Source organism: Octopus sinensis, linkage group LG13 (assembly GCF_006345805.1).
Source record: "Octopus sinensis linkage group LG13, ASM634580v1, whole genome shotgun sequence".
NCBI lineage: Eukaryota > Metazoa > Mollusca > Cephalopoda > Octopoda > Octopodidae > Octopus > Octopus sinensis.
Window position 1 is genome coordinate 47,833,789 of NC_043009.1, and position 13,813 is coordinate 47,847,601.

The 13,813-nt window shown below is 35.9% G+C and overlaps 1 protein-coding gene across 2 annotated transcripts in view; it reads right to left on the reverse strand.

Annotated features, from left to right (window-relative positions):
* Positions 1-13,813, reverse strand: part of LOC115218295 (cGMP-dependent 3',5'-cyclic phosphodiesterase-like) — a 614,814-nt gene that overhangs the window by 467,106 nt on the left and 133,895 nt on the right. For both annotated transcript variants that reach the window (XM_036508346.1, XM_036508347.1), the window contains one exon: positions 5,549-5,622. In XM_036508346.1, the coding sequence (XP_036364239.1) occupies positions 5,549-5,622 (74 nt within the window). The remainder of the gene's footprint in view (positions 1-5,548; positions 5,623-13,813) is intronic.

Sequence of the window (13,813 nt, forward strand, 5' to 3'; positions counted from 1 at the left end):
GCCCATGCATACTAGCCTCCCCTATCCATACCACCAATGTTATCCAAGGGAAAGGCAAAGGGGCCGATACAGCTTGGCACCAGTGATGTCGCAACTCATTTCTACAGCTGAGTGAACTGAAGCAATGTGAAATAAAGTGTCTTGCTCAAGAACACAACACACAGCCTGGTTGGGTATTGAACTCACTACTCCATGATAGTGAGCCCAGTGCTCTAACCACTGAGCCATGCACCTTCATTGAGTTAAAAGAATGATAACAACTGTCACTACAACTAAGAATACAAATTTATTGTCAAGTTAAGCGGCCTAAAATTTATAAAAACTGCATAACGTAAACTTGTTATTCATGCATTGAACATCAATCCTCATAGTTGGTGAGATGGTGAAATGGCTTCAGCTTGTAATCAAAACTGCATGGCAAGCTGCAGTTCACTGAGAAAGACAACTCCAACTACATTAATAATGACTTGTGGATCATTCACAGTAATCTAAATTTCAGATGGAAAACCAAAATAAAGTGTTCTAATTTTCTTTATTTTGTAAAGAGGCCTGAGCTGAACATGGAAAGCTGCACAAATCATCATCATCATCATCATCATCGTTTAACGTCCGTTCTCCATGCTAGCATGGGCTGGACGGTTCGACCGGGGATCTGGGAAGCCAGAAGGCTGCACCAGGCTCCAGTCTTATCTGGCAATGTTTCAACAGCTGGATGCCCTTCCTAACGCCAACCACTCCATGAGTGTAGTGGGTGCTTTTTACGTGCCACCTGCACAGGTGCCAGGCGAGGCTGAAGAACTGAAACTGCATAATGGAAACTTTTCACTCATAATTTACCAATCTTCTGCCATCCTTTATTTTTTATCATGTTATTTTGTTTCAGTCATCTGACTGCGGCCATGCTGGGGCATCGCCTTGAAGAATTTTTAGTCGAATGAATTGACCCCAGTACTTATTTTTTTTAAAGCATAGTACTTACTGTATTGGTTACTTTTGCTGAACCACTAAGTTACAGGGAGGTCAACAACAGTTATTAGGCATGGGAGTGGCTATGTGCAGGCATGGGAGTGGCTATGTGCAGGCATGAGAGTGGCTGTGTGCAGGCGTGAGAGTGGCTGTGTGGTAAGTAGCTTGCTTATGAACCACATGGTTCTGGGTTCAGTCCCACAGCATGGTACCTTAGGCAAGTGTCTTCTACTATAGCCTCGGGCCGACCAAAGCCTTGTGAGTGGATTCAGTAGACAGAAACTGAAAGAAGCCCATCATATATATGTGTGTATATATATATATATGTGTGTGTATATGTTTGTGTGTCCCCACCCCGACATCGCTTGACAACTGATGCTCATGCATTTACATCCCTGTAACTTAGCGGTTCAGCAAAAGAGACCGATATAATAAGTACAAGGCTTACAAAGAATAAGTCCTTGGGTCGATTTGCTCAACTAAAAGCGGTGCTGCAGCATGGCCACAGTCAAATGACTGAAACAAGTAAAAGAGTAAAGAGAGAGAGAGAGAGAGAGAGAGAGAGAGTAAAAATGGTGAAGCTAAAGAATATGTTAATTTTTAATTTATGGGTTCCCTTTCATATAGTGTGCAGTTTATTTCATTTGTGATGCCAAAGAAGTTGGACAAAATGCTTAGCAATGTTTCTTTCAACCCTTACATTCCGAGTTCAAATCCTGCTGAGATCAAGTTTGTCTTTCATCTTTTTGGGATCAATGAAATTAAAGTACTAGATTGAAGTAACTGATTAACCCTGCTTCAACTGAAAAAAAAACAAAAATGATTGCCTTGTGCCAAAATCTGAAACAAATGAGTAAAATATAAAGGAGGAAAGATTGTTGCTTTATCACTAAGAAGTTTGCTGTAATTGTTTAACCTCAGGGGCACACTATGATGTTCAAATTGAAATCATGAGGTCCTGGTTTCAATTCCATTGCATGGTATCATGGGTAATTTCTATGGTGAATTGGTAAAGTTGTTGAAGCACTGTTTAACCCCAGGTTAGCTCTGACTGATTAGACTCGTGATCAAAGGCTTTTGAACTGTGATCATTCTGTCTTTATACACCATGGAATATATTGCTCAATGTGTTCTGTAAGGTTTAATTTGAGAGAGGTTTGACTGCTAATTTTATAAAGTCAACTGAACCACATATAGATCCTTGTTGGTTAACTTATTTCTAACAGAACAAAACTAGGATCAAAGTTATTCCAACCATAACCAACCACACCTAATTATTTTATTTATTTATTCTCTGGTTATAAACTCTCAAACATCATTATCTAATGCACGCCCTATTTCTTTTCTCTCTTTTTTTTCTTTGAACTTGTAGGGAGTGATTTAAAGGAGATTTTACTGCTATTTTGCAGTAAATCACCACAAAGAAGTTCCCTTGTTGGGTAGAAATATATTTTTTGGCTAATGGGTATTTAAAAAGCATAAAGGCAACTGTTATTGCAACAAAATGATAAATCTGGTCAAACAGTACAATTTTCTGTGAAAACAACAAAAAACTTGAAGTGCAAACAAATAAATAAGAATTTTGATACATTTTTTCAAAGAATAACCTGAAAAGGTTATTAAGATTCGGTAGATTCTTCCTTACAAAGGCTTAGAAAAATAACCACTTTTTTTTTCTAAAAAGTAAAATACTACTTATGAAAAATATTTCTTCTAAATATCAGTACTCACCGTTAAGAGTAACAAATAAAAATATTACAAAAAGCTTTCTTTTAACAATGCCGGCACAAGTCAATAATTTGGTGTGAATTAGTAGCTGATAATAGAAAACTTTGTCCTAGTTGTTATGATAGAGAAATAGCAAGCGCAATCCCACAGCAGTTGAGGAGAACTGAATATAAAATAGAAACTTGCTTTTTAGTAAGACGAGAGAAGCTAAAATTATGACAAAAAAAAAATATTCACCAGAATTTTATTATTTTCTTTTTGTTATTTTTGCATGGATTAATCACAAGGTGAGTGTGTTTGTATTCACAGTAAAGAAGTAGATTTATTTGACTGGTTTGAGCTAAGATATTTTTGTAATGTGACAGGTCTTGCCTATAGGTGGACAGGCTGGTAAACAAAAAAAATCTTAATTATAGTACATGCTTTTCCGACTAAGGGAAAAATTAAATAAAAACCGGTATAGGTGCAGGTGTGGCTGTGTGATAAGAAATTTGCTTCCCAGCCTCATGGTCCTGGGTTCAGTCCTAATGCATAGCACCTTAGGTGAGTGTTTTCTACTATAGCCTTGTGTGCCAACCAAAGCTTGTGAATGAATTTGGCAGATGGAAACTGAAAGAAGACCATCATGTGTGTGTATGTGTGTGTGTGTGTGTAGGTATGTATGTCTTTGATGTTTGTTCCTTACCACTGCTTCACAAACAGTGTAGATGTATTTATGTCCCCACAACTTAGTGATTTAACAAAAAATGAGAACAATAAAATAAGTCCCAAGCTTTAAAAAGATAAGACCTGGGATCAATTTGTTCAACTAAAATTATTTTCAAGGCAGTGCTCCAGCATGGCTGCAGGCTAATGACTGAAAGAAGTAAAAAATAAAATACCAAAAATTTAAGAACTACAAGTAAAAGATGTTATCAACTTAACATATAAAAAACATACAAAGGATAGGTTAATGTTAACAGGCATGGCTGTGTGGTAAGTAGCTTGCTTCCCAACCACATGGTTCTGGGTTCAGTCCCACTGTGTGGCACCTTGGGCAAGTGTTTTCTACTATAGCCTCAGACCAACCAAAGCCTTGTGAGTGGATTTGGAAGATAGAAGCTGAAAGAAGCCCTCTGTATATACAATAATCTCTCGACTATTGTGGGTGTTATGTTCCCAAACCCCCATAATAGGTGAAAATCTGCGAAGTATAAACAGTACTGTAGGTTATATTTTTTTATTATTATTATCATAATTTGTATATATTTATTTTATTATAAATGCAAAACAGCACCACAGAAGAATCAATGCCAGCTTAAATAATAAACCGCGATAGGTGAACCATGATATGGCGAGGGAATACTGCATATATATATATATATATGTGCTTGTGTGCATGTGTGTGTGTGTGTGCTTGCATGTGTGTGTGCATGTATGTGTGTGTGTGCATGTGTGTGTATGAGTGTGTGTGTGTATGTATGTGTCTCTCTCTCTTTGTGTCTGTGTTTGTTTCTCCATCACTACTTGACAACTGGTTTTGGTGTGTTTACATTGCCCGTAACTTAGCAGTTCAGCAAAAGAGACCAATAGAATAAGTGCCAGGCTTAAAATTATATTTAAAAAAATATGAAGCAAGTTCCGAGGTCGGTTCGTTCAAATTAATAATTTATACTGGCTAACAATGGCAGTAGACAGGGAACACATGCTATAACAATAACTCTGAGCACCTCTTCAAACTCCACCCATCTAACACCCGTGGACATATTTACAAAGTAAGAAAACAGCACAGCTCCCATGACTTCAGGAAACATTTTTTCACGCTGAGAGTTGCTGAAGTGTGGAACAAACTGCCGGCATCGGTTGTTAGTTGTCGGAGCACTGCATCCTTCAAGACTTCCATGCTTCCTGAGATTCGCCAACACTACACTTGATCTTCTCCCCTCCATACACACACAAGCATGTTCACTTTCCGGACATTTCTACATTACTGCATGTACTTTATATGCACTTTCTGACAAGTTGTGGTGCACCTGAGCACTGTATACAATAATTTCATTATTATTATTATTATAAACAGCAAACAACATATTGTTTTGTAATAAGGCATTCCTTAAATTAAAATACTTAAGTTTAGAGTTCTCTTGAAATTTTACTTCAAGTAATTAACAGTAGGTAGGACAAATCTTCTCAGTGAAAACAACTGATGTTACAATATATGAAAGATTAAATATATATATATATAATGTAAGAATGAATAAATTATTTTTTTTAAAAATGAGATGCTGTAACTAATGTCTTTGACAATAAACCACCAGAGATAGATTCCAAGTAAAGAGAGAAATTGTACTCAGTATTAAACTAGCTGAAAACTGAAAAATACTCTTCAATTTAATGATAACATTTTCCCATGACTGCCGTGGTTTAAGTTGTAAAAGCATCAAAGACATTCTGGGAGGAATTTATGGATGATATAGTTAATGTTTATATTAAAGATGAAACTTTATAGTTTTAACTATCAAATACTGCTTCCTCTTCTAACAATTAAATCAATAATTTGTATGAAATATCTCATCATTAATATCAATTCTATCATTTCTTTTAATCTGTTTTAGCGATTAGTAAAACAACGGTGAAGTGGGTGTGTGGGAATAACATAGCTAGACATCTTTTATCTTCCTTCTAATAAAACCAAATACATCTAAATTGCTTTGCTTCAGTGTATCACCTTATGTATAAACTATGATGAATAAGAAAAGAAAAGTTCAGTGTTTAGTGAATCAAACTTTAGACCTGTGAACAGAGAGAGAACAATGTAGTCACAAATATTCTCATTCAACATAAACATAAAAAGTAGGAATAAAACTATATTTACCTAACTAAGTTTTCTTTCAATATATCAGATTTTTCCTCGGTTAAACTGTCTTCAAAATATATACATATTTTACTCTGCAATACATAAAGAAAATATAATGTAAATATATTATGTTGGAGGATAAATGAAAAGATATGGATTTAAGTTGTCACACTTCTGTTCATTGAAAGAGACAGTTGGTGTTTATGTGTCTGGGTGGGGTATGTGAAAGTTATATAGAAATAATCAATAAATGAGAGAATGTCTATATAATACATATATACAAATAAATATTCAAAGAGGGAAATATATGTTTATATATTCTTTTCTGCTCTATGCACAAGGCCCGAAATTTTAGGAGAGGGCGGGGCAGTCAATTTTGACTCTTGTACACAACTGGCACTTAATTCTTCAACCCCAAAAGAATGAAAGGCAAAGTTGACCTCAGGGGAATTTGAACTCAGAACACAAAGACAGATGAAATACCGCTAAGTATTTCGCCTGGCATGCTAACATTTCTGCCAGTTAACCGCCTTATATATATTTATATATATTGAAACATGAATGTGTGAATAAAGCCATAAAGAAACGAAAAAATCTATAATAATGAATGGCCAAGAAGAAAAGGCATCGATAATTATAAGGTGTGGCATGAGACTGCACACCCTATGATTAGTAATGGACTGCAGGCAAATTTCCTTTGATCAACTTACCTGATAGGAGAGAAATAAATACTCAGTCAAGAGTTGATTTAATTGGATGTTCATGTATAGAGTGATGGTGCTCAAAATGTACGGATAAAAACCTTAATATACAAACAAACATGCACAAACATGCACACACATGAGTGGGTGCTGAAAAGTTACTGGCTTTAAGGGTATCATGAAAGGCCTAGTTGGAGGCAGAACCTTCCTAGTTCCTTTTTACAGGGCTTAGAAAAACTAAAGGACTACTGCAATAAGTGTGTGAATCAGAGAGAGGAATATGTTGAATGAAAGCATAATTAACTGATCCTTCTGTATTTTCTTTTACCCAAAACCAGGAACCTTTCAGGACCCCCTTATATGTACTCTCTCTCTCACACACACATGTACATTCTTAAAGTTTTTAATTTGCAAACATATATATTTCTGGAGGAGTTTCTTACCAAACTTTCTCAGAAAATACTTCAGTTCCAAACAGTTGTTAACTATCTAAAAAGCAAAAGTGAGACCCCTACTAGAATACTGTTCCCACATTTGGGACAGTGTTGCTAATCACATACAAACATGATACACACACACACATGCAAATCATACATCCAAAACAGCCATCCCTCACTGACTTGTATGGAGTAGCTCATCAACGTTCTAGTCACAGGCATTCTCTGTCGCTCTCTACTATTTCTCATCTACTGCTATTAATAGTGACCTCTGCTCTTCAAACTGGCAAGTTTCATTCCATTTCTACAGAGACCCACCAGTCTCACTCATCTCTCCTCCTCACATCACCCATATTATTTTTGCCCCACCCCTCCTCCAGGCCACTCACTAACCATTATGTCTAATCCTTCCTTCTTTTCTTCCTAAATAGTCTTTCTAAAGTTAACATATTGTCATCATCATCATCAATATTTTTCATGTTGGCATGGCTTGGACAGTTTAACAGGAGCTGGCCAGCCAGAGAGCTGTACCAGGCTCCAATGGCCTGTTCTAACCTGGTTTCTACCACCGGGTGCTCTTCCTAATGCCAATTTACAGAGTGTGCTGGGTGTATTTTACATGGTACTAGCATACTGCTCATTATTTCCTGCAATTGTCAACTCGTAGTGTTTCAAGAGGAACATCAACTGACTCACTCTTATGGTCTCAGAGAACCTGTAAAAATCCAGCTGTAGAAACACTGCCAGATCAGACTGGAGTCTGGTGCAGCCTCCTGGCTTCCCAGACCCAGTCAAACCGTCCAACCCATGCTAGCATGGAAAATGGACGTTAAACGACGATGATGATGATGACAGCTCTTTCCTCCACATGAAACCATCAATGCCATGTAAACAGAAGAATTTAATTTCAGTATCACACATTCATTTTCTCTTTCACTTGCCTTTTTTAATACCTTTTGTTCTCTTTGATAAAGGGTACCATCTAAAAAGTCAGACACTCTTCTGTTTCTGCCTTTGGTGTATTTATCTTCATTTTACACTCTTTTGATTGTTTTCTTGCTTTATGTTTCTATGCTTTCTCAGGTTCATGCTTGCACCAGTCTGACTCAATGTATTAATTGCTTGGATGTCTCTACTTATCTCATAAGCATATTCATGCTGGATAATTTTCATCGCTTTCTTTCTTTTTTCCTTCTGCCTTTCTTTCTTCCCCCCACCTCTCCCTTCATATATAATACTACAATAGATGAATGATAGTGTTCATTTGTTAAACTTACTGACTGGCTAATCAATTGTACACAGCAGGTCTGACAGCACAGAGTAATGAGAGATTGTCTCTCCAGACAGAACAAATATCACACAATATTTCTATTGAGAAGTACTAGATAACAGATGTCTCTGTGTCTTTTGGAATTTAGGAGTTATCTCCTTTATCATTCTTGACCAGAATTAGTCAAGCTAATGATTGTTCTTTTCATTACACCTCTTTATTTTAATCAAACAATTTGTTAAGGTTTCACTACAGTAAGTATGTTAGCCCTACTTAACAATGGCATTTAAATATTTGCCTTATTTCATCACAGAAATAAATCTGTAGTAGTCTTATGTTTTATCTTGGAGTGTAACAGGTCTTGTAAGAAATTAGTTATAAGAACTGACTTAATTAATCATTCAGGTTCTTAAAAAGAAAAAAAAAATTCACTTATTCACTTTAAGCTAATTAACTCCAATTATAGTCAAGTCGTCTTTTTTTCTTTTCTTTTTTGAAATCAGACAATGGTGACTATACAGATGTCTTAGACATTAAACAAACTCCATTCTAGTTAATAATCTTTACATTTGTCTGAGCTTTTCTGTGAAAATTCATGTTTTCCAAAACAATACAGTTAAATAAAATAACATTTTAAACACCTAGCATATTTTAGCCAACATCTTTTTTTGATATTTATGCTAAATGGTTCACTTGATTCTAAAACATTCTTAAGAGTCTAGTTGCATTCAAATTTGGCCATTTTCTATTCTAAGGTAAAAATGGTCATTATTGCTGCATTTAGTTATTTATTTTTCTATCATTTCTAACTCCATTAATAATTTACATTCTTCATCCCAGCAGTCTATAACGTTATTTACTTTAGATGTTAGTCTCTCAATTTTAAAATAATTGCTTTTTACTTAATTATTTTTTCCATTATTTGTTTATTCATCTTTATATTTCTTTTCTTTCATTATTATTACACTACTACAATGCAGTAATATATTCAAGAACACAGATTTCTCAAAAGCCATCTTGGAACTATCTTTGAAGAACAACAATAGCAAAAACATCTCATCTCTTTCTCAATTAGCATCATGCTACCAGCGATTAAATGTAAATATTTCTTTCTCCTTCAGTTTCATTCAATAACTTGATCCACTTGTAAACCTTTTAGACATTTGGAATCATCCAAGAATGGAATCAATAAATTCTACAACTTCCACCGTGTTATGTTATTTATATTCCTTAATGTATTCATGGATACTAGAGACTAAAAATACAAAAAAAAACAAAAAAAAATGTTTTCAGATTGAGTGAGATTTACTCTAATGTCCTCCAAGGTTCTTTAAGATCTGCTCCTACTCTAAAACTTCCCATTAACTTACAAATCTTTTTCAATCTCATTTCAAATCCCTTTCTGCATTTGTATTTCAGAAAACAATTTGCAAGTAATATTCATGAACATTTTTTCAGTTAATTTCCATTTAGCATTCTTAGATTTAATTGAGAAATTTGATACAATAGATTTATTGGAGAAATATAACCAAGAAAGAACTGTGCACAGTTTAATGGAAAAAGTAGGTGTGTCTCCTTCATGTTATTCACTTAAGGGTTTTTTTTTTTTTAACTTGCAGAGTCTGGAGGAAGGGGTAAGCAGTGCCCATAGCCTTCACAGCCCCTCCTAGATCAGTGAGGTGAATATTATTAATATTCCACTCGAACTATTGCAAATCAACAACTGCAGTAAAGACTTGAGCAGAGCTGAAATTCCAGAAGGCTAATGTCCTGAGGAGGAAGAACTAAGTGTTGTGGATAATGTGAGGTCTGGGAGATTGAACACAACAGGGGTGGTGAAAGGGCAAGAGATGAGTGGGTTAGGAATGCCTGAGTAGAGGTGGCATGAATCTCGTCAGCTCCTAAAATCAGAGGCCATTATAGTAGTGGTAGAAAAGGCAGGAAGAGGAAACCACCAAAGAGGCTGGAGCATGTCTGTGAGTGACTTCATGTCAACCAGTCAGAGGTTCTTTTCTGGAAGTATTTAGGATGCCTGAATGTATAGATGAAGCACTGGTGCAGAGGTAGGAGCAATACTTCATTGTGAGCCACATCCAAGCGTTGTAGAATATCAATAATTGTTGGGACTTAAAGTTCCTTCTTGTCTTGGAAAGAAGAACTAGTCATTGGGATATGGTCCCAGGTATGACCAATATTTGAAGTAATTGTGCACTCTTCATAATCAAGGGTTAAATGGTGCAGTGATATTTATCTCATAGAATCAGTGTTTGTGTTTTCTTGTTGAAAGAGACAAAACCGACATAAACCCATTAGGGGATGCTTGTCAGGTTTTTAATCAAGGAGTCAGTGTATGTTTGACATGTGAAATAAAGGCTGCATGTGGACATGCATGGTTAGAGAAGCTTAGGGAAGAATGAAGGGTAGTACCATCATTATAAGAGTCAGCATTGTTAGTCATGGTCATAAGTAAGTCATTGATGTATGAAAAGAAGAGAGTAAGGATAGAACTGACTCTGTGGCACACAAGAATCACTAGAATGAGACATAGAAAGAGCTCCTTCAATAAACACCACAATAGTGTAATCTAATAGGAAGTTCCTAAGAAGATTAGAAATAGATGAAGCTTATAGGCAAGCTACTTTGATTTCAGACATAGTCAAAACTTGTTGAGAGCAACAACAATGCTTCACTGAATTCCTCTAAGACAAGAGCACATTAGCAGGTGAGATAGGAGGGTGGGTCATAAATGGATCTGGTATTTTTGGAGACGGTAATGTTGTAATTAAAAGGAAGGAGAATATGTTACCAGTGGATTTGACCCTACAGAACTTGTACTGGTGGTCATTAAGAAAAGAAGAACAGGTCACCAAAAGATCTGGTTTTAAAGAACCCATAACAGTGTTTATTAAGGAAAGGAGAGAAGGTCACCAATGGATCTGGCTTTATGGAAACTATACCGGTGGTCATTAAGAAAGAGAGTAGGTTACCAATGTGTCTTGTAAGATATTTTACAAATACCTTATAACTTTACTTCTTGAAACAATTTATGATCATAGTTTCTTTAAATATCAAAGAAGCATTAATTTTGTTTGGCCATTTTATTGGTGATTTTTTTTTTTTTACATTCCTTTCTCCATGTTACTTTGGTTTCGAAGATTCCAAGAATCTGAATGTTTATACATAAAATGTTGAAGCCAATGACTTTACAGGTAACTGCATCATACACACACACACACACACACATATATATATATATATAATGCAGCTACCTGTAAAATCATTGGCTTCCAACATTTTATATATATTTTGCCATCAATCAACTCAACTGTGATATGGTTTCAATATTTTAGCTAGACTGCCCAAGGATATAACATGTTATTTGCCTCAAAGCACAATTCAATCAGAAAAGCATACACCATGCTAGTTATGTGCGTATGTTTATATTATGTTGAGGTGGGGAATGGAAAAATGTAGAAAGACATCATAATCATGGCAGAGTTACGTGTAGGTCTTCTTTGCTTGTCTTCTATAAAAGTCATGAATCTATTCCGTCGCTATGCAGTATTACTAACAACTGAGTAATGTTAACAGTTACTAACCAAAACATTTTTTGTTATCTTTTAACTTTAACTTGTTTCACATATTGGACTGTGGCCATGCTGGTGCACCACCTTGAAGAATTTTAGCTAAACAAATCACCTCCAATGCTTATTAGCTCCGCCTTAGCAAAGGCAGAGGTATTGTTTTCAGTTGTGTTTGTTCGTTTGTTTGTTTGTCTGTGGACAAGATATCTTAAGAATCACTGGATAGATTTGGATGAAACTTTCAGGAATGTTTGGCCTCGTGACTGGCACAAACTGATGAGATTTTGGGATCTATCCAGTACTTGACAAGGATTCTGGATTATTTTTTCCTGTTTTTTTACTTAATTTTTAAGAGTGGTCGGGTTCATTTTTAGTATTCTCGTTTGTGAGAGCAGTCAAGTTTATTTCAGATATTCTCATTTTAAAAATCATCTCTAGCTAATCGTTGAGAGGTTTTTCCTTGGCAGAAGTTTGTGCTCTCTGTGTGTGGCTCTTGTTATTTTTAAGTTAGGTTCTTATTCTATTGGTGTATTTTGCTGAACTACTAATTTACAGGGACATAATCAAACCAACACCAGTTGTCAAGTACTTGTAGGGGACAAACACAAATATACACACATGTGAAGGGGTGCTGAAAAGTTCCTGGTTTGGGGTAAAAGAAAATACAGAAAGATCAGTTAATTATGATTTTATTCAACATATTCCCCTCAAATTCACACACTTATAACAGTGGTCCTTCAGTTTTTCTAAATCCTGTAAAAGAACTCAGAAGTTTGGGCCCCCAACTAGGCCTTTCATGGTACCCTTAAAACCAGGAACTTTACAGCACACCCTCATGAGCTACTTACAGTTTCTGCTCATTGAATCTACTCATAAGGCTTTAGTTAGCCCAAGGCTGTAGTAAAAGACACTTGCCTAAGGTGTCACACATCATACATTGGGACTGAACCTAAAACCATGCGGTTGAGAAGCAAACATTTTACCACACAGCCACACCTTTCTGCCTATGAACAGCTATGCCTGCTCCTGTGAATGGTTAAGATTGTTAATTTTTTTTTTCCTTAAATAAGTTAGAGAAAAGAGTATGACCCACTGACTTTGAGGCTCTTCACCAATTCAACTAGGAAAGGTCAATGCAGTTGATATAATCTAAAATTTATGTAACAAATCATAATGAACAATGGCAAACACAAAGCAGTGTGCTTAGCATCATCACTGGACACACACTAAAGTGACAAAAGAACTTTATGTGGTTGCCAGACTTCTAGGAAACAGCAGCCAAATCTATCTCAAATCATAACCTACAATCTTGAAAATAAGACCCATTGAAGATAATGTAATCAGAGGTAAAAAAAATACTTGAAAGAAGAAGGGACAGTCATGGCTGGAATGCATCTGACCATAGGTCGACGCAATGAGAATCAACTTGGAACAGAACAAAATCAACAGCAGGTTTAACAAGACAAAAGCCTTACACAACAAAACAAAGATATAAAACTGAATGACCAGGCACAGTTTGTTTCAACCCTTGCAATCCATTTGCTTAATCAGCTTTAATCCTTTAGCATTTAAACTGGCCATATCCAACCAAAACGTTCTACCTGTTTTATGATCAAACTAGCCAGATTTGGCCTTTCACACTACAATATCATTCTGAAAATTAACACTTATCTCTGCAAAATCTCAAAGCTACAAAATGATTTATGATTGATACAAAATAATGAGAATAAATAATCATTACTCCTGAGAGAATGTGAATACTAAAAGGCAAAACAAATAGGTATGTCTGCAACACTCCAAGAACACTGGTACTCCATTGGCTACAATGACGAGGGTTCCATTTGATCCAATCAACGAAACAGCCTGCTCCTGAAATCAACATGCAAGTGGCTGAGCATTCCACAGACATGTGTACCCTTAACATAGTTCTCAGGGAGATTCAGCGTGACACAGGGCGTGACAAGTCTAGTCCTTTGAAATACGGGTTCTATTCATTTTTGCCAGTTGAGAGAACTGGAGCAACATAAAATAAAGTGTCTTGTTCAAGGATACAATGTACCACCGGGAATTGAACTCACAACCTCACAATCATGACTTGAATACCCTAACCACTAACTAAGTCATATGCCTTCATCAAGAACACTACAACAACAGCATCCTAAGAACACTGTTTCTTCAGCTCGATAAAGGAAAATATCAAAACAACACATACACACAAAAATAGCAGCAACATCCATAGTGTTATTAGCCTTAAATATGTATAAGGATGCTCCCCTCCTATAAAAAGTGCA